General features: G+C 42.0%; 1 protein-coding gene and 1 pseudogene across 1 annotated transcript; one reads left to right on the plus strand and one right to left on the minus strand.

Annotated features, from left to right (window-relative positions):
* The first annotated feature begins 495 nt into the window (after positions 1-495).
* TRIM21 (tripartite motif containing 21) lies at positions 496-9,336 on the plus strand. The gene is made up of 7 exons (XM_025357040.1): positions 496-562; positions 3,785-4,224; positions 4,497-4,592; positions 5,730-5,960; positions 7,270-7,292; positions 8,001-8,101; positions 8,396-9,336. Exons 2-7 carry the CDS (start codon positions 3,817-3,819, stop codon positions 8,941-8,943), a joined length of 1,407 nt encoding a protein of 468 aa, XP_025212825.1. The 5' UTR covers positions 496-562; positions 3,785-3,816; the 3' UTR covers positions 8,944-9,336.
* A 3,121-nt stretch (positions 9,337-12,457) lies between these two features.
* LOC112605917 lies at positions 12,458-13,388 on the minus strand (annotated as a pseudogene).
* Positions 13,389-23,301: the final 9,913 nt, after the last annotated feature.

Here is a 23,301-nt window from a genome sequence, read left to right on the forward strand (position 1 = left end):
AAATATATTAGTCACATCAGTCACATGAAAATAATTAGCTTCTGGAAGTAAGCAGATGGTGGCACGCGAGGAAGAGCACCGGCCACTCCTCTGCATCAAAAACTTCCTTAAAAGCAGCTTCCAGACATGGACATAGCATCTAGGTGTGGGGTGATGACCAGTGTCAAAGAAAGTAGCCCGGACTCCCCCGTCATGTAGATATTTTACCAAACCGGATAATGAAGACATGGGAGGGAGCGCGCACCCAGGACCACGGGCTACTGAGTTTCCACTCCTTACCAGTCTCAGAGAAGCCCCCTGGGCGTCCAGAGCCTCTGAAGCCTCCCCCAGTCCAACTCTGACTTCTCTCCTCTCACCTCTCTACCTTCTCTCCTCCCACCTCTCTTGCTTCTCAGCCGCATTTCTCCACACAAGGCTTTCAAGGCTCTGCTCCTCCCACTGCTCCTCCCTCACTCCTCCCACGGCTCCTTCTCCTCCCTCCCCTTTCCTCTCAGACTTGCCTCTGAGCGGAAACTGAAAGTGAAATAGGGAGCTGGCTACCAGCGTTGAGTCCCCTGTAAAGGTGAGTGAACCCCACTAGATCAAGGGACCCCTGCCCTCCTAGGGGACCTCTCTCCCCTGCCCCAGGGTTGCCCAGCCCCTTCAACCAGTCTCCATCCTTGAGCCGGTCCCATTTGCCCCTTCTCCCACCGGGGATCCCTCAACCCAAGACCAGCTGTGCTTCCGGCGCTGGCCCCCTACCTGGGAGGAGGCTGGGGTGTGGACATGACTGCTGAGTTACCCAGAAGGGGAAAGGACCCGGCTGCCCCCTACCTGGGAGGAGGCTGGGTTGTGGACGTGACTGCCGAGTTACCCAGAAGGGGAAGGGGCCCGGCTGCCCCGATGCTGGCACGTGACCTGGGATGAACGCTGGGTGCTGCGGCTGGGAGAGCCAGGACTACAGCCTAGCCAGGACGGTAGGGAGCTCATGTCGGGGAGGTCTGCAATTCTGGAGATTCCCAGGTCCAAAAGTCCTCCAGAGGTGAGAGGGGAAGGCTGTTTAGGGTGTTCAACCAGAAATGTATAGGCCTTCAAAATTATTCTTTGCCCTAGAATAAGTGTTGTCAGGAACTAAACTAAGTTTGGAGCAGCTGAGAAAAGAGCCCAGGGAGTGCTGGCCACAGTTCCTGTTGCTCTGTGTGTATACATACATATACACATGCTTCTGTATATACGTATACACTTACATACCTATATACACCTGACTTCTGCCGTTATAGGAAGTATTAATGAAGATATATTCAAAGCATGAAGTATGTCTGGCACATGGAAGGTACATGGTAAAAAGTAGCTATAATTTCTCAGCAGCATGGAGGCCTGTTGGTACCAGACAGGAGATGAATGAGCACTGAGGGTTTAAGCAGGAATGGACATGATGAGAGTAGAACTGTCAACAGCTTTATGAGGTTCTTGCCAATTTTCACTCCCTCTTTTAGGGACTCAGTGTCTCCTTCTGTCTCACTGGATCAATGGACCAAACAATGGAGGAGTTCTTGTTATTCAGAACAAGAATAAACTTACTCAACAAACTATTTGATCGGTGTAAAAGTAATTACTGTTTTTGACATTAATTGTTTTGCCATTAATTTTATGCCTTTTATTTATTTATTTATTTATTTATTTATTTATTTATTGAGAGGAAGTCTCACTCTGTTGCCCAGGCTGGAGTGCAATGGCAGAATCTCGGCTCCCTGTAACCTCTGCCTCCCAGGTTTAAGCAATTCTCCTGCCTCAGCCTCCTGAGTAGCTGGGATTACAAGCGCCCACCACCACTCCCAGCTAATTTTTGTATTTTTCGTAGAGACGGAGTTTTACCATATTGGTCAGGCTGGTCTTGAACTGAACTCCTGGCCTAAGGTGATCCACCCACCTCAGCCTCCCAAAGTGCTGGGGTTACAGGTATGAGCCGCCGTGCCTGACCCATTATTTTTATTTTTATTTTCCTTTGTGTCATTTTGTTTTTCATCTTTTTTTAGTTTATTTTTAACTTTTGTGGGCACATAATAGGTATATTTATGGGGTATATGGAATATTTTGATACAGGTATACAATGTGTCATAATCACATCCGGGTAAATAGGGCATCCATCACCTCAAGCATTGATCATCTGTGATACAAACTATGCAATTATACTCTTATTTTTCAGTGTACAATTAAATTATTGACTATAGTCACTCTATCGTGCTATCAAATACTAGATCTAATTCACTCCACTTTTGTACTCATTAACCATCCCACCTTCCCCAACACACACACACCCTCCCTGCTACTCTTCCCAGCCTCTGGTAACCATCTTTCTATTTTATCTAACTCCATGAGTTCAATTGTTTTAATTTTTAGCTTCTACAAATGAGTGAGAACATACAATGTTTGTCTTTTGGTGCCTAGCTTATTTCACTTAACATAATGACCTCCAGTTCCATTCATGTTGTTGTGAATGACAGGATCTCATTATATTTTATGACTGAATAGTACTCCATTGTGCATATGTACCACACTTTCTTTATCCATTTATCTGTTGATGGACACTTAGATTGCTTCCAAATCTTGGCTATTGTGAAACATGCTGCAGTAAACGTGGGAATGTAGATATCTCTTTGATATACTGATTTCCTTTCTTTGGGGTATATACTAGCAGTGGGATTGCTGGATCATATGGTAGCCCTATTTTCAGTTTTTTGAAGAACCTCCAAACTGTTCTCTGTAGTGATTGTACTAATTTACCTTCCCACCAATAGCGCGTGAGTGTACCCTTTTCTCCACACCCTCCCCAGCATTTGTTATAGCCTGTCTTTTGGATAAAAGGCATTTTAACTGAGATGAGATTATATCTCATTGTAGTTTTGATTTGCATTTTTCCGATAATGATGTTGAACAACTGTTCATATGCCTGTTTGTCATTTGTGTGTCTTCTTTTGAGAAATGTCTATTCAGATCTTTTGTCCATTTTTGAATCAGATTATTATTTTTTTTCCTATAGAGTGGTTTGAGTTCCTTATATATTCTGGTTATTCACCTTTTGTCAGATGGATAGTTTGCAAATATTTACTCCAATTCTGTGGGTTGTCTCTTCACTTTGTGGATTGTTTCCTTTGCTGTGCAGCGCCTTTTCAACATGATGTGATCCCATTTGTCCAAGTTTGCTTTGGCTGCCTGTGCTTATGGGGTATTTGAAAGAAATCTTTGCCCAGTCCAATGTCCTGGAGAGTTTTCCCAATGTTTTCTTGTAATAGTTTAATAGTTTGAGCCCTTAGATTTAAGTCTTTAATCCATTTTGATTTGATTTCTGTATATGGTGAGATATAGGGGTGTAGTTTCATTCTTCCGCACGTGGATATCCACTTTTCCCAGCAGCATTTTTTGAAGAGACTGTCCTTTCCTCATTGCATGTTCTTGGTACCTTTGTTGAAAATGAGCTCACTGTGGATGTACGGATTTGTTCTGGGTTCTTTATTCTACTGGTCTATGTGTCTGTTTTTATGCCAGTACCATGCTGTTTGGGTTACTTTTGCTCTACAGTATAATTTGACATCAGATGATGTGATTCCTCCAGTTTTGTTCTTTTTGCTCAGGATAGCTTTGGCTATTCTGAGTCTTTTGTAATTCCATATAAATTTTAGGATTGTTTTTTCCTATTTTTGTGAAGAATGTCATTGGTATTTTGATAGGGATTATGTTGACTTTTTGTTTTTCTTACACAGACTTTCTCATATTTTCTTTTCCCTTTCTTTTTCCTCCCAACCAGCCCTACTAAAGGGCTTAACAGTACGCTTGACAATGGCTTCAGCAGCACGCTTGACAATGATGTGGGAGGAGGTCACGTGCCCTATCTGCCTGGACCCCTTCATGGAGCCTGTGAGCATCGAGTGTGGCCACAGCTTCTGCCAGGAATGCATCTCTCAGGTTGGGAAAGATGGGGGCAGCGTCTGTCCTGTGTGCCGGCAGCACTTTCTGCTCAGGAATCTCCGCCCCAATCGACAACTAGCCAACATGGTGGACAACCTTAGAGAAATCAGCCAGGAAGCCAGAGAGGGTGCACAGGAGGAACAGTGTGCAGTGCATGGAGAGAGACTTCACCTGTTCTGTGAGAAAGATGGGAAGGCCCTTTGCTGGGTGTGTGCCCAATCTCGGAAACACCGTGACCACGCCATGGTCCCTCTTGAGGAGGCTGCACAGGAGTACCAGGTGAGGCCTTAGAGACACAAACAGGAGGAAAGAAGATGGGCCCTGGTGAGTGCTTTGCTTTCAGAGCAGGGAATGGGAGAGGACCACCTCTGGATTGGAGGGGTTAGAGAAAGGAGTTTACCTCTCTCCATGTCTAATGTAGAAGGAGAATTATAAGCTAAACCCAACCTCATTCTCCAGGCATAGGAGATATGCATGAGAAAATGCTGCGAGGATTACCCCACCCTATTACTTGGTTTGCATGGGGACTAATATGCTGTCTTTCTCTGCAGGAGAAGCTCCAGGTGGCATTAGGGGAACTGAGAAGAAAGCAGGAGTTGGCTGAGAAGTTGGAAGTGGAAATTGCAATGAAGAGAGCAGACTGGAAGGCAAGAATGACATCCTGAAGGGGATCTTAGGCTAGAAGGTTGGGCAGGGTCCAGGGTCCTCAACTCACAGCCTTAACTGTAGCTGTGCCTGTCTGAGCTGTGATAGAGTTGGTCCGTCTCACTCTCCAGAAAGCAGCTGCTCTCTAGGTTTACAGATAGATGGGAATAAAAATGATGCAGGTTCAAAGGGGAGCTCGCCATCAGGCCTGAAGATCAAGAATCCTGGAAGAAGGTACTGAGAGGATCTAGCTATACCCTAAGGTTTTGAGCTCCTCTGAGTCTAGTCTCAGAGGTGTGACGGCATCAGCACCTGGATGTCTGAGACAAATATCCTAGGAGAAACCCAACTGCTAGCTAAGCCTTTCAGGAAATGACAAGGCTGTGAGGAATAGACTTAAGGAAACCATCTGACCAGGTGGTTACTTGACCATGACCAGATCTCTGGTCCCAAATATAATGAAGAATCCATGTTTGTTCTGCACTGATCATTTCCAAGGAGACGTGGAGCATGTTGGGGATGAGAGGGGAGAGGAAGGAGCCCATCCCCAGTAGATCCCAGAAAAGAAACATTTGGGATTGAGGTAGGGTGTGAGTTGGGTTGTGGTGACAAAACAGACCCTCATGTCATCGAGTGACCTTCCAGTTACTAACAGGAGACAAAAAGCAAAGAATGTCCCCAAGCCCCCTTTCCCAGGACTTGGAGGTGGTGGTGTAAGCCTGGCTTTGTGAGGTTGTTGGAGGTGGGAACAGGTGTTTTTTTCCTCAGTAACTCACTGAGACAGGAAGACACAGGGGCACATTTGAGTGGTGACTGGGTTTGGAAGAGAGGTTGGAAAAAGTCCCCAATGCCGTATATCCGTGTAGCTGTGGTTGTAGGCCAGCTACAATATGCCCTCACCAAGTCCATTCCCCTCACTGTCCCAGAAACTTCACCTACCTCCCAAGCAAAATTGTGTGTGTGTGTGTGTGCACATGCTTGTGTGTGTGTGTGTGTGTGTGTGTGTGTGTGTGTGTGTGTTTTCCCAGACAACACCAGAATGGAGTCTTTGGGGGATAGGAATAGGTACCAATACCTCCATTCCCAAAGTTTGGGAGCTTTTCGTAAAAACCACCTCTCTCTTTCCCTTGACACTACAGAAAACGGTGGAGACACAGAAATCTAGGATTCACGCAGAGTTTGTGCAGCAAAAAAACTTCCTGGTTGAAGAAGAACAGAGGCAGCTGCAGGAGCTGGAGAAGGATGAGAGGGAGCAGCTGAGAATCCTAGGGGAGAAAGAGGCCGAACTGGCCCTACAGAGCCAGGCCCTGCAGGAGCTCATCTCAGAGCTAGAGAGAAGGCGCCAGGGCTCAGCACTGGAACTGCTGCAGGTGAGACAGGGAGGGGTTCCCTTCTACTATTCGGGGAATAACTGAAAAAGACCAGAGCTATCTGGAACTGCCATTCGAATAAATGGACACCTGGTCCCTGGAATGTTCTTAAATAAAGTAGAATTCAAACCCATGAATGGTTTGCATTCAAGGCACAAAGTAAAGATGAAAATAAGTATAGGACCTTTTTAAAAATCAATGTATGTTGCACTTAGAATCATCTTGTATCCACCAATGATATGTTTGCCTCACTGTACGAAATGATGGACTAGATCGTCTCACAAGTCCCTTCTGTTCTAACATTCTACAGTTCTTTCCTCACCCCTGTTCACTGTGACTCAGCGTGGTCATGAGCCATTGCTTTCTGGTGTGTGCAGAAAACCTAATTGTATTGGGTTGACTTGACAGGCTCTCTTCTGCCCAAACCAGGCTTTCTTATTTATTTATTTATTTATTTATTTATTTATTTATTTATTTATTTATTTTGAGATGGAGTTTCACTCTTGTTGCCCGGTCTGGAGTACAATGGCGCGATCTTGCCTCACTGCAACCTCCACCTCCCGGGTTCAAGCGATTCTCCTGCCTCAGCCTTACATCACCACACCTGGCTAATTTTGCATCCCTAGTAGAGATGGGGTTTCTCCATGTTGGTCAGGCTGGTCTTGAACTCCCAACCTCAGGTGATCTGCCCACCTCAGCCTCCCAAAGTGCTGGGATTACAGGTGTGAGCCACCATGCCTGGCCATGAACCACGCTTTCTAACATACTTTTAACTGAGTCTAGGATCCTGCTAGCTCCCATGTAATGGCTCCCAATCCCTATAACAAAAATATTTTCAGTGATTTGGTTTCACATACAGGAAGGGGCAACATTAAGTACCCAAGGGAACTTTAACTAACCAACCTTTCCTTCCCAAGCAATGCTAGCTGGAACAGAGCAGTTTCTAGACACCTGAACTTGGCCATTCTCTGCCTGTGATTGGGCTTAAGCCAAGCTGGGCTATGTGTCCTCTCTGCCCTCCTTTCTTTCTCCCCTGGGGGAAAAAAATCTAGTCTTTGAGTCAGAGTCCTCAAACTGATAATCCTTCCCCAGCTGTAGGTCACATCCATGCTGGGCTTCTGGTTACCTCACAAGCATCCACACATCCTTTCTGCTTCAAGCTGGTCAGAATCATCTTTGGGGCTTTGGACCAGAGGAAGGAAAGGAACAGTTCCCCAGGGACCACAGATGCATCACATCACCCACAGGGCTAATGTCTCAGTGGCAATCCAGCAATCCAGAACTTACTCTGTGTCTCTTTTCTCCTCAGGAGGTGATAATTGTCCTGGAAAGGTAAGGAGGAGTTTTCTTTTTTAGAAGAGGGGCCAGCAGAAAGCATATATGCCTATGACAAAGGTTATTGAATTAGAAATACATGCACTGAAGTTTTCCCCATCTGGCTTCCTATTCTCAAAGACTTCATTGTCTATAAAATATTTTCTGGTCTCAGAAAGCTAATAAGTGGACATCTTAGTTGGTGATTGCCCACAGTAGTTGGATCGTAACATCTTCACACAGTAAAGCCCTGCCAAACAGGGAAATCCTGGGAAGTTCTGGGTCTTTCCAGAATTCAGACTACTGGAGCATGGCCGGCTGGAACTCCTTTTCTCAGTGGAATCTAACAAGTTACCTCCCAAAAAGAGCCATGAGTCAGACCCACAGTGTGGGCAAGACTCCTTGAGGTTCCTTGCAGAAGTGATTCAGCCTGTCTCAGATGGATTGCCTATAAAATGAAATTGAATGCATTTGCCAGGCGACCTCAGGCTTAGAGAGGAGAGACAGACTGTCCACATGCTGCAGAGCCCTATAACCAGGAACTCCTGAGTAGAAACTAAATCCTGCATTGTTTGCCTCTCACACCCACCCCTGAAGACTTGAACACCAGAAGTGTTTGTAAATTTGAGTTGAATTAAATTATCAGAGTCCTCCACAATGGAGGTCATAGTGTTAGGGTTTGGGATAGGAGTAAGAGACAGGAGTCTCAAAGTCTCTTTCCCCCAGGAGTGAGTCCTGGAACCTGAAGGGCCTGGATATTGCCTCTCCAGAACTCAGGAGTGTGTGCCATGTGCCAGGGCTGAAGAAGATGCTGAGGACATGTGCAGGTGAGGCAAGCTCTAGGAATTTTGCGGGGGATAATGGGGGTGCAGAGTAGATCCCAGGGTCAGGGAGCCTGGATGGCAACTTGGAGGAGAGATGGAAGGTCAGAGCAGGGGGAGCAGAGATGGAGGTAAAGAAGATGGTTTCTTCAAAGGTCAGGACCAAGGCAAGAACTGGCTGATGGTCATTTCCTCACACAGGGAGGTTGACCCCTCATGCTTGCCCAAAATCCCCCCACCACAGGCACAGAGTTAGTGACTCCCCCCATGCAAGACATGACTATGGTCCTCTCTCTGCAGTCCACATCACTCTGGATCCAGACACAGCCAATCCATGGCTCATACTTTCAGAAGATCGGAGACAAGTGAGGCTTGGAGACACCCAGCAGAGCATACCTGGAAATGAAGAGAGATTTGATAGTTATCCTATGGTCCTGGGTGCCCAGCACTTCCACTCTGGAAAACATTACTGGGAGGTAGATGTGACAGGAAAGGAGGCCTGGGACCTGGGTGTCTGCAGAGACTCTGTGCGCAGGAAGGGGCACTTTTTGCTTAGTTCCAAGAGTGGCTTCTGGACAATTTGGTTGTGGAACAAACAAATATATGAGGCTGGCACCTACCCCCAGACTCCCCTCCACCTTCAGGTGCCTCCATGCCAAATTGGGATTTTCCTGGACTATGAGGCCGGCATGGTCTCCTTCTACAACATCACTGACCATGGCTCCCTCATCTACTCCTTCTCTGAATGTGCCTTTACAGGACCTCTGCGGCCCTTCTTCAGTCCTGGTTTCAATGACGGAGGAAGAAACACAGCCCCTCTAACCCTCTGTCCACTGAATATTGGATGACAAGGATCCACTGACTATTGATGGCTTTCTCTGGACACTGCCATTCTCCCCATTGGCACCACTTCTCAGCCACAAACCCTGCCTATTTTCCCCATGAACTCTGAACCACCTTTCTCTCTGCAGAGGCATCTGGATCCCAGCAAGCGAGCTTTAGCAGGGAAGTCACTTCTTCATCAACATTCCTGCCCCAGATGGCTTTGTGATTCCCTCCTTATATTTGGCCCGAACTCATCTTGATCAACCAAAAACGTGTTTCTGCCTTCTTTATGGGACTTAAGTTTTGTTTTCTCCTCTCCATCTCTAGGGTGTCATCTTTGATGAGATCTCTATTATATCTTGTATGGTTTGCAAAAAGACTTCCTAAAAGTAAAAAATAAAATTTAAAAAACCGTGTCTCAGTCTATCTCATTCAGTCCTCGTTCCTTAATCCTGAAATACTTGATAACTCTGAATATGATTAATAGTAACGTGTCTTTAACATTGCACGTTTTTTTCCTGCCTGGGCTGCCCCCTCTTCTCCATTTGAAATATTTGATCTTGGACTGAAGACCCAGGTCAAGAATCTTCTGTACTTCCCCATTACAGCCTTCCCCATCATAGCCGCTGTGGTGATAGAAGGCCATCTGGGCTCTGATCGCTGCCCGAGGGGATATTACCTCCTTACCATGATGGAACACCTGCTTTTGAAATACAAAGTTCTCCTAGGGTTGGGGTAGCTCTGTGGACCTCTGCATCTCTGACCCTCACGGACCTGAAGCACCTTCTGTCCATGTTCTCAGTAAGTGACGAGTGATAACATCAAAGTTCCTGGAGCTCTCTGTCCCTGCAAGGTCAAGGCTGGGCTGCCCTATGCTTTCAGTATTCTTCTAGAAAACTGGCCAACTCCTGTGCCCCTTGGAATATCCAATTTTAATGATATTTCTCTCTGGAATGCGCCTTTCTTGGGCAAAGTTTTCTGACTAATGCTCACCTGCTACTCACCTGTTGTGTGGCCCGGTTCCTAACAAGCCATGGACCTGTACCAGTCCACGGCCAGGGGGTTGGGGCTCCTGTTCTTAATGATCAGGAATGTGTAGTTTTTTACATTTTTTATTGACATATATGTGCATTCAGAAAAGTGCACATAGCATTCACATCAATGATTCCTTTTGTAAAAAGTTGAATGGTATCCTGTAATAGAACCCATACAGAACCAGAACATTCCCAGCACCCCAGCAGATCCAGATGAGCTCCCTTCAAGTCACAGCCCACGAAGGTAACCACTATCCTCACATATACAACTCGATTTATTTTGATATTTTGAATCCTATGTAACTACAGTACCCATTATTTTATGCCTAACTTCATTTTTTTTATTCTATTATACTTTACGTTCTAGGGTACATGTGCAGAACGTGCAGGTTTGTTACACAGGTATACACGTGCCATGGTAGTTTGCTGCAACCATCAACCTGTCATCTACATTATGTATGTCTCCTAATGCTATCCCTTCCCCAGCCTCCACACCCTAAAAGGCCCTGGTGTGTGATGTTCCCTGCCCTGTGTCCAAGTGTTTTCATTGTTCAATTCCCACCTATGAGTGAGAACATGCAGGTGTTTGATTTTCTGTCCTTGTGCTAGTCTACTGAGAATGATGGTTTCCAGCTTCATCCATATCCCTGCAAAGGATATGAACACATCCTTTTTTATGACTGCATAGTATTCCATGGTGTATATGTGCCACGTTTTCTTTATCCAGTCTATCATTGATGGACATTTGGGTTGGTTCCAAGTCTTTGCTATTGTGAATAGTGCCACAATAAACATACGTGTGCATGTGTCTTTATAGTAGGGTTCAATCAGTTGAACCCTCATTGATATGAAAGCCAGGACTGAGGTAACAGCATCACCTGGTGACAGCATACTTTAAGTTTTTAAGGTTGGAACAATAAAGCTCTAAACTTGAATCACAGTATACTGTGAAAGAGCCCTAGCATTCCAGGAACTCTGATTCCTTAACTAAAATAGAGTCTCAGTTTGCCCTCAGCACCATATCTACTAAATATTTCATGAAAAATTCAGATACTGTACAAAGAAGTCAGTGACTTTGAAAAGACTTTATTGATCAAAGAGTTGCTTCTAAGGATGAGTAATGGTCTGTCTTTTAACATAGGACAGAAAAGAATCCTATGAAGAAAAGATAAAAAGAACAGAAAAGACCCAGGTCCTAAATCCTCAGATGACAACATTACAAAGCTAAATCAAAATAAATGACAAAGTCAACCAGTTCCTTGGGTAATAAACTGGAGCAGGAACATGGAAGAGAATTAATGTGTGTGCAAATGAGGATGTACTGGGGAATGGTGGGCTTGTATTTGCTAGGTTCATGGAGAAAATGAAGAAAAAGAAGGGTAGATTATAAAATCAGCTTTTCTGCTTCTCTGTGTTTCTGCCTTAGAGCTGACCAGTATAAATGATGGTTTGCTCCCTTTCATTGATATACCAGTGAGAAGAGACTGTCATAATGACATCAACCTAAATCTCAATTCTCAAAATCTGAATACCTTGGGATATCAGATTACCTTTGTACTTGGAGATATACATTATACAGATGATATACTTCCCTTGATCTCCACCAAAATAAATCAAGTGGTAGAGATTTCAAAGAATCTCAACTTTTACGCCCACCAATAGTCACTAACAAGTAATCCAGGTACACCCTTGCTTGCCACATAAAAGTTCTCCTGAGAAATGAGGAAAGACTCTATCAGCACTAATTCTGATTCTCATTAATATTGTCCTTTAAAATTCAAACAAACTAGTTGAATTTTCTAATCTCTTTTGATTCTACAACTTCCTTTTGAATTAGGAAAAATAGATATTATACTGCAATTTTAAAGACAAAGTCAGTAAAGTGGAAAAGGAAGAAAATTTAAAATGTATCCTCTGCTTATTTTGTCTCATGTATATTCAAGGTCCTGTTCATACTTTATTTTATTTATTTTTATCATAGGCCTATGATAAAGGTACAATCAAGACAATCAATAAATGCAATGATTATGACACCCTCCCATATCTAATTTAAAATAAAATATAGTTCAAATGATATCCAATATATGTATATGATTACATTAAGATAGAATCTATCTAAGTGTTTTAACTGTAATGCCCTAGTAAGTAAAGTTTTCTTATGGTTTAATTTGGTTACTTCGGTTTTGATAGTCCTTTTTCTGGCACCCTAAGGATGTGCCAGGAAGGGTCTCTGAGAGAATAAGTAACTTACCCAAGGTCAAACACACTGTTATCAAGGAAGCCAGGATTCAAACCTAATCCTGATCCAAAGCTCATGTTCTTCCCTAAACACTACACTTTTCAAGGTCACATGATAATCGGATTTTCAAAGTCATGGTCAGTCACTTTATCCATAGTCAGTGGAATCTTAATTCATAAGTCTCTACAAAGTAGGCAAAAAAAAATGTGAAGCCCTATAGTGATAAACATACCATCAGATTAGTCAAATCTAGCACCATTTCCTCTATGAGTACAAAAGACTGAGCACACGCTCTTGAATCTGTCTGGTCTTGATCCCATAAATAATGGGGTTCAGCGTGGGAGGAGCCAACATGCAGACATTAGCCAGCAGAATGTGTGTATGGAGAGGAACATGGTGCCCAAACTGCTGGGTAATTATAGTAAAAATACCAGGCAAGTAGAACATGGAAATGACTCCGAGGTGGGAGCCACACGTGCCCAGAGCCTTTAGCCGAGCTCCTTGGGAGGGGGGAGGTGGAAGACTGTATAGAGGATGAAGCTATAGGACACTAAGATGAGCAAGGCGTCTAGCACTACAGTACAGAGAAGGACAGACAAGCCATACCAAACATTGACACGAATATCAGCACAAGCAAACTTGGCAACAGCCATGTGCTCACAGTAGGTATGCGGCAGCAGATTGTTACGGCAGAAAGGCAGCCGCTTTGCCAGAAACACATCTGTGATTATCACACAGAAGCTTCTCAGGACCACAGCCAAGCCAATCTTTATGATTGTTGCACGACTGAGCATTGTGGTATAGTGCAGTGGGTCACAGATGGCCACGTAGCAGTCAAGTACCATCACCAACAGAATTCCTGATTCTGCAATGAAGGTAGCATGGATGAAGAAGATTTGGGTAACACAGCCATCAAGGGATATTGCCCCAGCATAGAACCAGGATATGGCTAGGGCCTTGGGCACAGGCCAAGGATGAGGTCAGCCACAGCCAGCACGCAGAGGAAAAGGTACATGGGTTCATGGAGGGTGCGTTCAGTGATGATGATGAAGATGATGAGGCTGTTCCCAAGGAAAGCAACAAGATAGGAAATAAAGAAGGGGAGAGAGATCCATGTGTGCTGGTCTTCTAAGCCAGGAATGCCCAGCACAATGAAGAGTGAGTGGCTGCTACCAGTGGAGTTGTGGGTTTCCATGCCCAGGGAAGGTAACCTGTGCATTGGTATGTAGGATTTGGCAGTCACCTCTTCTCTCTTCCCAAGAAGCTGAATGAGGTTGGAGTAGGGAAAGAGGGAACAGATTATTTTTCACTGGATGGAGCAGTGAAAAGGGTCCTGTTCAAGAAGTCAGGGAATGTGGGCTAAAATTCTTTGCCATTCTATTCATGAACTATGTGATCTCAATAAAATTACTTCCCTGTTCTGGGTGTCTCTTTTATCACCTAAAACTAAAGTTAGGGAGAGAATGGATTACATTATTTGTAAAAGAGGACTTTTTGGTTCTAGAATTCCATAGATCTCAGTCTCAGGTTGTTATAAATGGTTAGGAGCTGCGAATAATAAGCATTTCAATTTCCACTTTGAACACCAGAATGTGATGTGCATCTCAAAAGGAAAGTGGCAACTGAATTACCTATCAATTTAACAAGACTTACTGAGTATGTGCCAGGCACGGTTTCTTGACCTACTTGGGGCAGTCAGACAATCAGGCAACTTGTCTACCCATCTAATATGCACACTGTAGAAGAAAAGCTAAGCACAGGGAGCTGCGGAAAGAGGAAGAACTCCGTAGAGGTTCGGAAAAGGCTTTCTAGAGTGCTGCCTTGAAGAATAAGTAAGAGTTCGCCAAGTAAGGAAATGTGATGAGGGAAGAACTTGAATGAAGTCATAGAGATCTGAAAAGACATAGAGTTTGGAGGAAAATTATAATGATGAAGGGTGAGTGCAAAGAGGACATGAGAGGCATAATAAAATTGTAGAAAGTAATGCAGGGGAGTGAGGTAGGGGCCAAATCATCGGGAGATTTGAGTCCTACTCTAAGGGCTTTAGATTGATGTTGAAGTAGTGAGAATCACTGAAAGATCTGTAGTGAGAGAATGTCACGGTAAAGTTTACATTTTAGGTAGCTTTCTCTCCTTCAGTATTGTGTAAAATGGATGGGGAATGGAGGAGACTGGAGAATGAGAAAAGAATCATTTAGGAGGGGTGCTGTGCTGCAGGCTTTATGTGCATTATTACAGTCACCACAGCCTGAGATAACTGTTGTCATTTCCTCCGTTTTGCTGATAGGGGACCACACAGAGCTCTGAGAATCTAAGTAGCATCCCTACCCAAGGTCGTCGGGCTAGCAAATGATGGAGCTGGAATTTGGCTTTCCAGACCAGGTTTTAATCACTTCATGTCTGCCCTATTCCACTAGATGCCATTCATCGGGTGATGGTGATTTCCTGACAAGGAGAAAAACAAAGTTGTCAGTTACAAATTCCCTTAAACTCCACCGCCTTCACTCTGCCATCTACAAATTTATTTGTACTCAAGTTGTCCTTTCCCTCTTCCTCCTGCTGTAAGCTAAGCCCTCCATCTGTGCACTGGAACCCAACCCTTCGTTTTTCCATTAGTTGGTCACTCTCCAGTAATTTTAACCTCTCCCTCTCTGTTCGTTCCTTGTTCTTACTGAGTAAACACGTTTGGATGTCTTGTCTCCCCTTCACCTCAGTGTCACAAAAGGAAGGATGTGGTCTCTCTTCAGTAATCCTCTCACCTCCCTCTTGATCTTCACCCACTGCCATGGTACCGATAGCCCCAACATGCCACAAAAGTTTCCTTCTCTAAAATGATCTGTCACATTACGATTGCCCAATCTAATATCACTTTTGATTTCCTGTCACTCATAATCTTCAATTCTGTTACTAATACTTCTTAGCTTTATAATAGCAACCATTAAATACATACTGCATATCATATACAATTATTATTTCTAATCTTCACACCAAACCTATGAAATTGAAATTATCACTGGTTTATTCACAAAGAAACCGATAGATAATTTGTCCAAAGTTAAACAACTTGTTAGTAACTAGCAAAGCTTCCATCAGTATTTAAAACTTCCATTTTGTTATATTGATTACCTAAACCGGGCTTCCACCCCACTCTGTTCCAGTTCTCCTACTCATGCCACAACTTCTAAAACATGTAAGACAGTGAACATAGGAAAAATAAGAGCTTTCAAGTCAGACCTACCTGGGTCAAATTCCATCTCTGCCAGCTGAAAATACACACACACATACACACACACACACACACACACACAGTCACACACTCTTCCATTCAGGTGCATATTTCACACATGTTCATTCTTACAGTCACCATTACACATATTCACTCTCACAAATTTTAATGAAGATTTACATACTGACATTTTTACAGTTTACACAAACAGCCCTTCACTCTGACACTTCACACACACATACTTTTAACATTTCCTGCATATTCGTACCCTCACAAATTCACACATAGTCATTAATTACCCAAACTTACTCCTACACAGATAATTTATGACTTATCTAAGTCATCCCATTTTGAATCCCTCTTACCCCTGCCTCCAGTCTTAAAATCCCTAGCCTATGCCAGAAGAGGGGACTGTCACAGAAGCACAATTCACAGGGCAACACCCCTGAGCTTCCCCAGTTCCAATCTTGAACCTCCTAACCTTGAATGAGAGACATAAAATATATGGGTTGGGACTTAATTCCAGGGATCTTCAAACTTCAGCCTATGGGCCAATTCCTGCCCATTACCTGCTTTTGTAAATAAAGTTTTATTGGAACACAGCCATTTCCATTTGTTTACATATCATTTGTGAGAGCTCTTGTGGAACAGAGTTAAGCAGACCATTTCTGAAGCCTAAAGTATTTACTCTAGGTCTGTACCAAAAATGTTTCCCAATTCCTGCTTTAGAATAATCTTGTCGTGTAACTATAAGAGCCCAGAAAGGAAGGCAATTTTCCCAAGGTTACAGAGGAAATGAGTTAAGGAAATCTAGAAGCAAGCCTCTTGCCTCTTATTTCACTAGTATTTCCAGGAGGCCACAAATCTTCTGTAGTAACATGTTGGTCCACTCTCTCTGACTCTGTTCTCAGGGGATAGAGAATTCCAAATATGACTTCTATAGAGTGGCCAAATGATGAAGGCAATTCATCATTGTTTCTCATCAATAAACTCAGTATTTCTCTCACCTCCTTTATCCCCACACTCAGTCAAACCCCATGGTTCTTGCCCATAGGTAGGGCCCACAGAAGCACCAGGCTATGCTGTCAGTGCCACCTTATACCTCTCCTCATCCCAAAGAGCCTGTCTCAGTTTATCAGGAGTTGCCAACTGGAGCCATGCCCCTGTCTTGATCCCAGAGTGTCTCCACACCATAGACTGTGTGCAGTGACCAGTGGACCAAGCTGGAGGAGAAACTGCAGGACAAACTATTCTTTCTCTCAGCATCTTCAGGGACCACGGTCTTATTCACATGACTTTCTTCTCCCCTAGGAGCTCCTCTACTTCCAGTGACATCACTGTAAAGCTCTTTACTCTTTCACTGCATGGATGCTGGGAGCTCACCATGAAAAGCATGCTTGAGAGGCTCCATGAGTTTGGTGAGAGAGTGGTTTCAGAGGGAGAAGGTCAGGGCAGAGAGTGGAAATGTGACTAAAGACCTTCAGCAAGGCCCCAAAGTTTGTTCCCTACCATCCTCTTCAACCCTGACTTCCAGAAGGCACAGAAACACTTCAGGAGCTGAAATCCTACAGATTTTCTCAAGCATTCATTTACTCATTCTCCATCAATTCCACCAATATGGGTTAAGTGCTGACTATATTGACAGCACCATAGTAGAATGCTAAACAAAATCAAGTCCATTTAAAATGTGTTTCTATAATTTTGTCTATGGAACTAATGCTTTGATTCTATAATGCATAGAACATTTTCATTGATAGCCTCCTAAGCTTACCCCCTATTTATTTATTTTTATGTTGTCTTATATTTACCATACTCTTTTATTTAATTTCATAATATAGAACTTTTTCAAGGAAATAAGTGTTTTATGACCCACATAGCTCCTTTATTCTTTCCCATTTCAAGAAATCGTTCTTACTTTTTAAAATAAATTGTATTGTGTATGTCTAAGGTACACAACATAATGTTATGCAATAAGTATACATAGTAAAATGGTTACTAAAGTGAAACAAATTAACATATTTATTAGCTTACAAAGTTACTGAATTTTTGCTAGTTTTTGTGGCAAGAGTAGCTAAGATCTACTTGTTTAGCAGAAATCTCAAATACAGTACACTTTTATCACTACACAGGTCCATTAACATGCTGCATTTGTCTCCAGTATAGCACAATGCCACGTACATAGTACTCTATATATATTTCTTGAGATAAAATGGGTGACTAAATATTTCACATTGGTGACATGCCATAATATATTTACATCCTTCCCTTATTGTTGAACGTTTATATAGCTTCCATTACTCTCTATTAAAAATATTCTGATGTGAATATACTTACATATGAAGTTTTGTAGGTGTTCTGGATTATTCTAATTAAATATTTGATATTCAAAAGAAGAAAATTGTTATGGCAAAATCTTCATTTTATGTTGTATAGGGTATTGTTGATGGAAATTTTTAATATTTTAATAATTATTTACAAATATTTTTTACAGAGAAGTCAAAATTTTTCAACTTGAAACCTACCTTGTGCCAGGCACATTGATATACAGGAGTGAAGACAGATGCCATTGTGGAATTTACGGTACAGAGTGAAAAAATAAATAAATAAAAATGAAAAAGCAAAGCCCCCTCATTAAGTGTTTTCCTCCATTAGCATTTTGGTGCCATTTATTTAGAACCTGTGGGAACCCTTAATATCTTAAACATTTACACCCATTTGGGGGGCATTTTTACTGCAAATGCCAAAACATTTTCCAGGCTTTGTTCTAAACTAATGCTCATTCACTTTCTTTTAGAAGCTACTACTCCTTTGAAACTCATGTTTCTTACCTTCTCCTACTCCTAATGTTGTATGTCTGTCTTCCAGATTCCCTCACAATAAATGTAGGCAAAATATAAATTATTACAGTACAGCTATTATGGAAAACAGTACAGAGGTTTCTGAAAAATTTAAAATAGAGCTACCATATGATCCAATAACCTCACCACTGGGTATATATTCAAAGGATAGAAAACTGATATTTCAAAAAGATATCTGTATGCCCATGTTTGTTGCAGCATTATTCACAGTAACCAAGATATCAAATCAACGTAGGTGACCATCAACATATGAAAGGCTAGTGAAAATGTGAGATATATACACAATGGAATACCATTTGGCCTTATAAAGGAAGGAAATCCTGTCATTGACAACAACATGGATGAACCCAGAGGCCATTATGTCAAGAGAAATAAGGCAGGCACCAAAAGCCAAATACAGCATGATCTTATTTACATACAGAATCTAAAAATGTTGAACTCATAAAAGCAAAGAGTGTAATGGTAGTCACAAGAGGCTGTGGGGTGGGAAAGACTGGAGAGATGTTGGTCAAAAGACACAAATTTTAGTTAGAAAGAATAAGTACAAGAGATCTAGTGTACACTATGGTGTATAATAATTAATTAGGATATATTATATATTTGAAAAATGGGAATAGAGTAGATTTCAAGTGTTCTCGCCACAAAAACGTTATGTAAGCTAATGCATATATTAATAGCTTAATTTAGCCATTCCACAATGTATATGTATATCAAAGCATCATATTGTATAAAACTACTTGTCAATTTTAAAAATTAATTAGAAAAAGTATCATCTTAAACTACCTAGTATAAGGACGGTTACAACATGCTCTATGAATGAGCTAAGATGTCAGATGATTCTTGAGATCTAAGTACACATTCACCAATCAGTCAAATAAGGAGGATATTCCCGGCAGAAAAATCAAGAATAAGGACTCAGAGGTAGAAGGGCATAGAATGACAAAAGCGGGGGTAAATAATGAATTATGTTCTGTATTTGAGAAATAGTTGTGAAAAACGAAATGGGAAATACTGTTGGAAAGGTCTCCTACAGCAAAATGCCTAACTGCCTTAGTTACTGCCCAAAGGTTAAATTTTTTTTTTTTTTAGATGGAATTTTGCTCTGTTGCCCAGGCTGGAGTGCAATGATGCAATCTCGGCTCACTGTAACCTCTGCTTCCCGGGTTCAAGTGATTCTCCTGCCTCAACCTCCCAAGTAGCTGGGATCACAGGTGCATGCCACCACGCCCAGCTAATTTTTGTATTTTTAGTAGAAAAGGGTTGCATCATATTAGTCAGGCTGGTCTCAAACTCCTGACTTCAGGTGATCTGCCCGCTCGGCCTCCCAAAGTGCTGGGATTACAGGTGTAAGCCACCGCGCCCGGCTGTAAATTCTTAAGAAAGGCTTTTCTGCAACTGAACAATGAGATAGGCCCCAAATAGTATCTCCTGGCATCATCCTACACCATTCAAGCATTCCAAAACTCACTCTACCAGATGTCTCTAGCTGGAGAATCTCCAGGCTTTATGGTACCTAAGCACCTTAAAATTTACATCCAGCAACTGATGTCACGTAATTCTATCATTCATAGTATCCGTTTATTTATTCAATAATATTTTCAGTCAATACATATTTATTGTGTTCCTAGAGTATGCCAAGCAGAATTGAAGTCTACAATGCAAATAAGTAAACAAAGCAAAATCCTTGCCTTTATGGTTGTCAGCTGCTGTGCCTCAGTTGCCCTCAATGGCATCTCTCACCATATGGTCTCTTATTTATTTGTCTATCATAAGCTATTTACATGGCTGGTGGCCTCCAAGATGACAGAATGAAAGTTACAAGGCCTCTGAAAGTATATACTCCAGAATTCAAATGCATAACTTTGACCTTATTCTATTAGTCAAAGCAAGTCATAAGGCCATCCTAGATTCCAGGAGATGAGTAATAAACAGCATGTCATGATGGAGGAATGGTGCATGTGTTCACAAGAGGGAGGAATTGTTAGTGGCCATTTTTGTGGATGCTCAACCACACTTCAGCCACACTATCAGACTGGCAAATATTCAAAAGCTTGACAACATACCCTACTGGCAAGGTCAGGAGGGAAAAGACATGTTCATGAATTGCTGGTGGTAATGAAAAACTGGCACAACTCTTATGGTGTTATATCGTTAATGCCTAACAAATCTACAAATGCATTTACCTTAGACCAAGTAGCCCTCTCCTAATAATTAAATATGAGATGCATCAGTAGAATTATCCAACTAAAGAAGTAGGAAAAAGAACAGAAAAATAAATGAATAGGCCACAGGTACTGGTGAAACAATGTCAAAAGGTCTCAAAATAGTTTGCTTTGGGTCCCAAAGTGAAATGTGAGACAGAATGGGATAAAAAAAATTTAAGAAATAATTACTAAAATTTTCCAAGTTAGTTAAAACTCATATATTTACATATTCAAAAAGCTAAGCAAACATCAAGGAGGATAAAAACAAAGAAAGTTATGCCTTGGCACATCACAATCAAACTGAAAATTAAGAAAAAGTAAAAACAAAAAAAAATAAGCAGTCAAGACAAACAATGAAATACAAATGTGTCCAAAATAATCATGACTCACATGTTTTCTACTAACCATTAAGCATCATTATTCATGACTGTGAAAGTTAAAACTTAGAAAGTCAGGGAGATCAATATAACTTCAACATTATACTTTTCATGAAGAAAAATCATCAACACATATTAATCATCAGACTTCATATGCCTATTAAAAATTGGTTTAACATTTGTTTTAACAGGCTGTTGTAAGGCTAGATTAGGTGGGAAAGGATTTTGTATCAGAGCATCTTGAGAAAAGCAAAAGAGAAAAGGAGCAGGAGGAACGGAGGGAGGTGGGAAGTGGTTTTAGAGACTCAGCCTACTTGGGAAGAGGGCAAGGCTGGTGGAAATAGCTCTTTCCCTAGAGAGCGTGGCAGAAGTGCTTCCCTCAAGGTTTCTTCTGAAAGAAGATAAACAGCCCAACTCCTGGCCCCCAACAGGCTGAATTTTATCACAGATCTCGTTTCTGGTACTGAAGTCTCAGTCTGAGGTCAGTGAGTGAATTAGACATCTATGAATGGTACTGGTTCCAGAAATAAGGTAAGAACCAGGCTGGTGTTATATCATACAGGCCAGAGGTAAAAGGACTCTTAGAGACTGTTGAAATATGTGGTAAATATATATATACACCAGAGGCACAAGTCTCCGCTTATGGCAGAAGTGAAAGATGAGGATCTGAGAAGCGAGGGTGAGAGAACGTGGGCTAGATGGAATTTACTAAAGGGCAGAAAAAAGAAGCAATCCAGTAGTTAGTAGGCACCATGAGAAAACATAAAATATATTGATGTACGCTGCAAACAACTCGTGGCATAATATGAAAGAAGCCCTGCAAATGGCAGGGAACTGTAGTCACCTGCCCCAAGCCACACATTGGAAAGAGCTTTGTGGAGGCAGCCAGGGCATCCTAGCAGGTGTGAAAAATAACTAAGAGCCAATTATTCCCCCCAGAAAGAAAGAAGGGGATGCACCAAGAGTGTGAACTAGAATGGAAGAAAAAATATTACTGATCATAAGATATATCTTAGCCAACAACTAAATATTTTAAGATACTCCTTTATTTAATATCCTCAGAAACCCCATGAAGAGTGTATTTTATTATTTGTCTCCATTTCTTCATTCCATTGAAAATGGGATTCAATATGGCTCTCTTCTCAGAAGGCACTCTCTGAAGCCGTTCCACCTCCCTTGTTCTCCTCAGTACTCCTTATGCACACCAGTAAACCTATTTACTCACAAGCTCACCATTCTCTGAAACCATAAACCTATTTAGGACTCAGGCACATGGCATGATGCAGGAAAAAATAGTCAATGCTCAAATATGCCTGGTGAATGAATCCACTAATGAGTCAAGAAGAATATGCTAGGAAGTAAATGATGAAGTTACATGTTCATTTCTACCAACAGGAGAATTTCTCAAATATCAAGAACTGCAACCCCTCCTCATCCCCCAGAAATAACTCTTTACCTAATTTCAGTCACTTCTAAGCCTAGTTCCCTGGGGTGTGAGCACAAGGAGCGCCTCGTCTCAGATAAAGAGGTGCCTTGACCCTCTTCATAAGTGAGCAAACTGTGTGTGGTGAAGTCAGAGGTTTCAAATCTCATTTCTATCAATTGCTGCTTTGTGACAAGTAGCAAGTTATTCCTATTGTCTAAGACTCACTTTCCTTAAGTGTGAAATAAGGATACTAGCCAGTTCTAAGAATGGATGTCTACTCCCTGCATTAAGAACGTACGAAGTGCACTGTGCATACTACAGCCCCTGGCATAAAGTGATGCTTAATAAACATTAGCTAAATTCTCCTGTGACTGTAATACAATAAGGTATTTTCCATTCCTGGAACAGCACTGGCCTTTTAGGCTTCAGTGTCTTCAATCAATCAATGTTCCAACAAACATCAACATGTCATCTGTCTAAACTAATGACTGCCCCTGTGTAAAGGATGGGGCCTAAGAGTGAAGTTGTGATCAAAGCCCTTCACATTCAGGAAAATCCTGCCTATACCATCACTTCTCTTGTTCTCCTCAGTACTCCTTATGCACCAGCCACCCTGGCCTGAAAATATTTCAGAAACATCCTGTGCATTGATCTGTACACTCACCTTTTCTTATGCTACTTCCTTTCTCTCTTCATTATTAACTTTATGATAAACTACTCAATTTTAAGTGTCACCTTATTCAGCTTTCCCACACAGAAATAATAATTTCCTCTGTATATTCATAATCCTCCATTCATAATTAAAGTGCATACAATAATGTCTCTTATTCTGACTACTTGGAGATATTGTCTGACTGTCATTCATTAGAGTATAGACCACCACCTTTCATATTTGCGTGTTTGTTATGGAGATTATGGAATATGCCAAAAGCTCCTGGTGACATTGCAAAGAATGTTGGAGATTTTATCTTCTTCTGCCTCTGTGAGTAGGAGGTGAGGTTCTGAAAGTTCCCAGCT

This window comes from Theropithecus gelada, chromosome 14 (assembly GCF_003255815.1).
Source record: "Theropithecus gelada isolate Dixy chromosome 14, Tgel_1.0, whole genome shotgun sequence".
Taxonomy (NCBI): domain Eukaryota; kingdom Metazoa; phylum Chordata; class Mammalia; order Primates; family Cercopithecidae; genus Theropithecus; species Theropithecus gelada.

Excerpts from the sequence above, each read along its gene's own strand:
- TRIM21 (XM_025357040.1), top strand. The coding sequence starts at position 3,817 with ATGGCTTCAGCAGCACGCTTGACAATGATGTGGGAGGAGGTCACGTGC. Across the intron at positions 7,293-8,000 it reads GTGATAATTGTCCTGGAAAG|GAGTGAGTCCTGGAACCTGA; the intron begins GTAAGGAGGAGT and ends TCTTTCCCCCAG. Across the intron at positions 8,102-8,395 it reads GATGCTGAGGACATGTGCAG|TCCACATCACTCTGGATCCA; the intron begins GTGAGGCAAGCT and ends CTCTCTCTGCAG.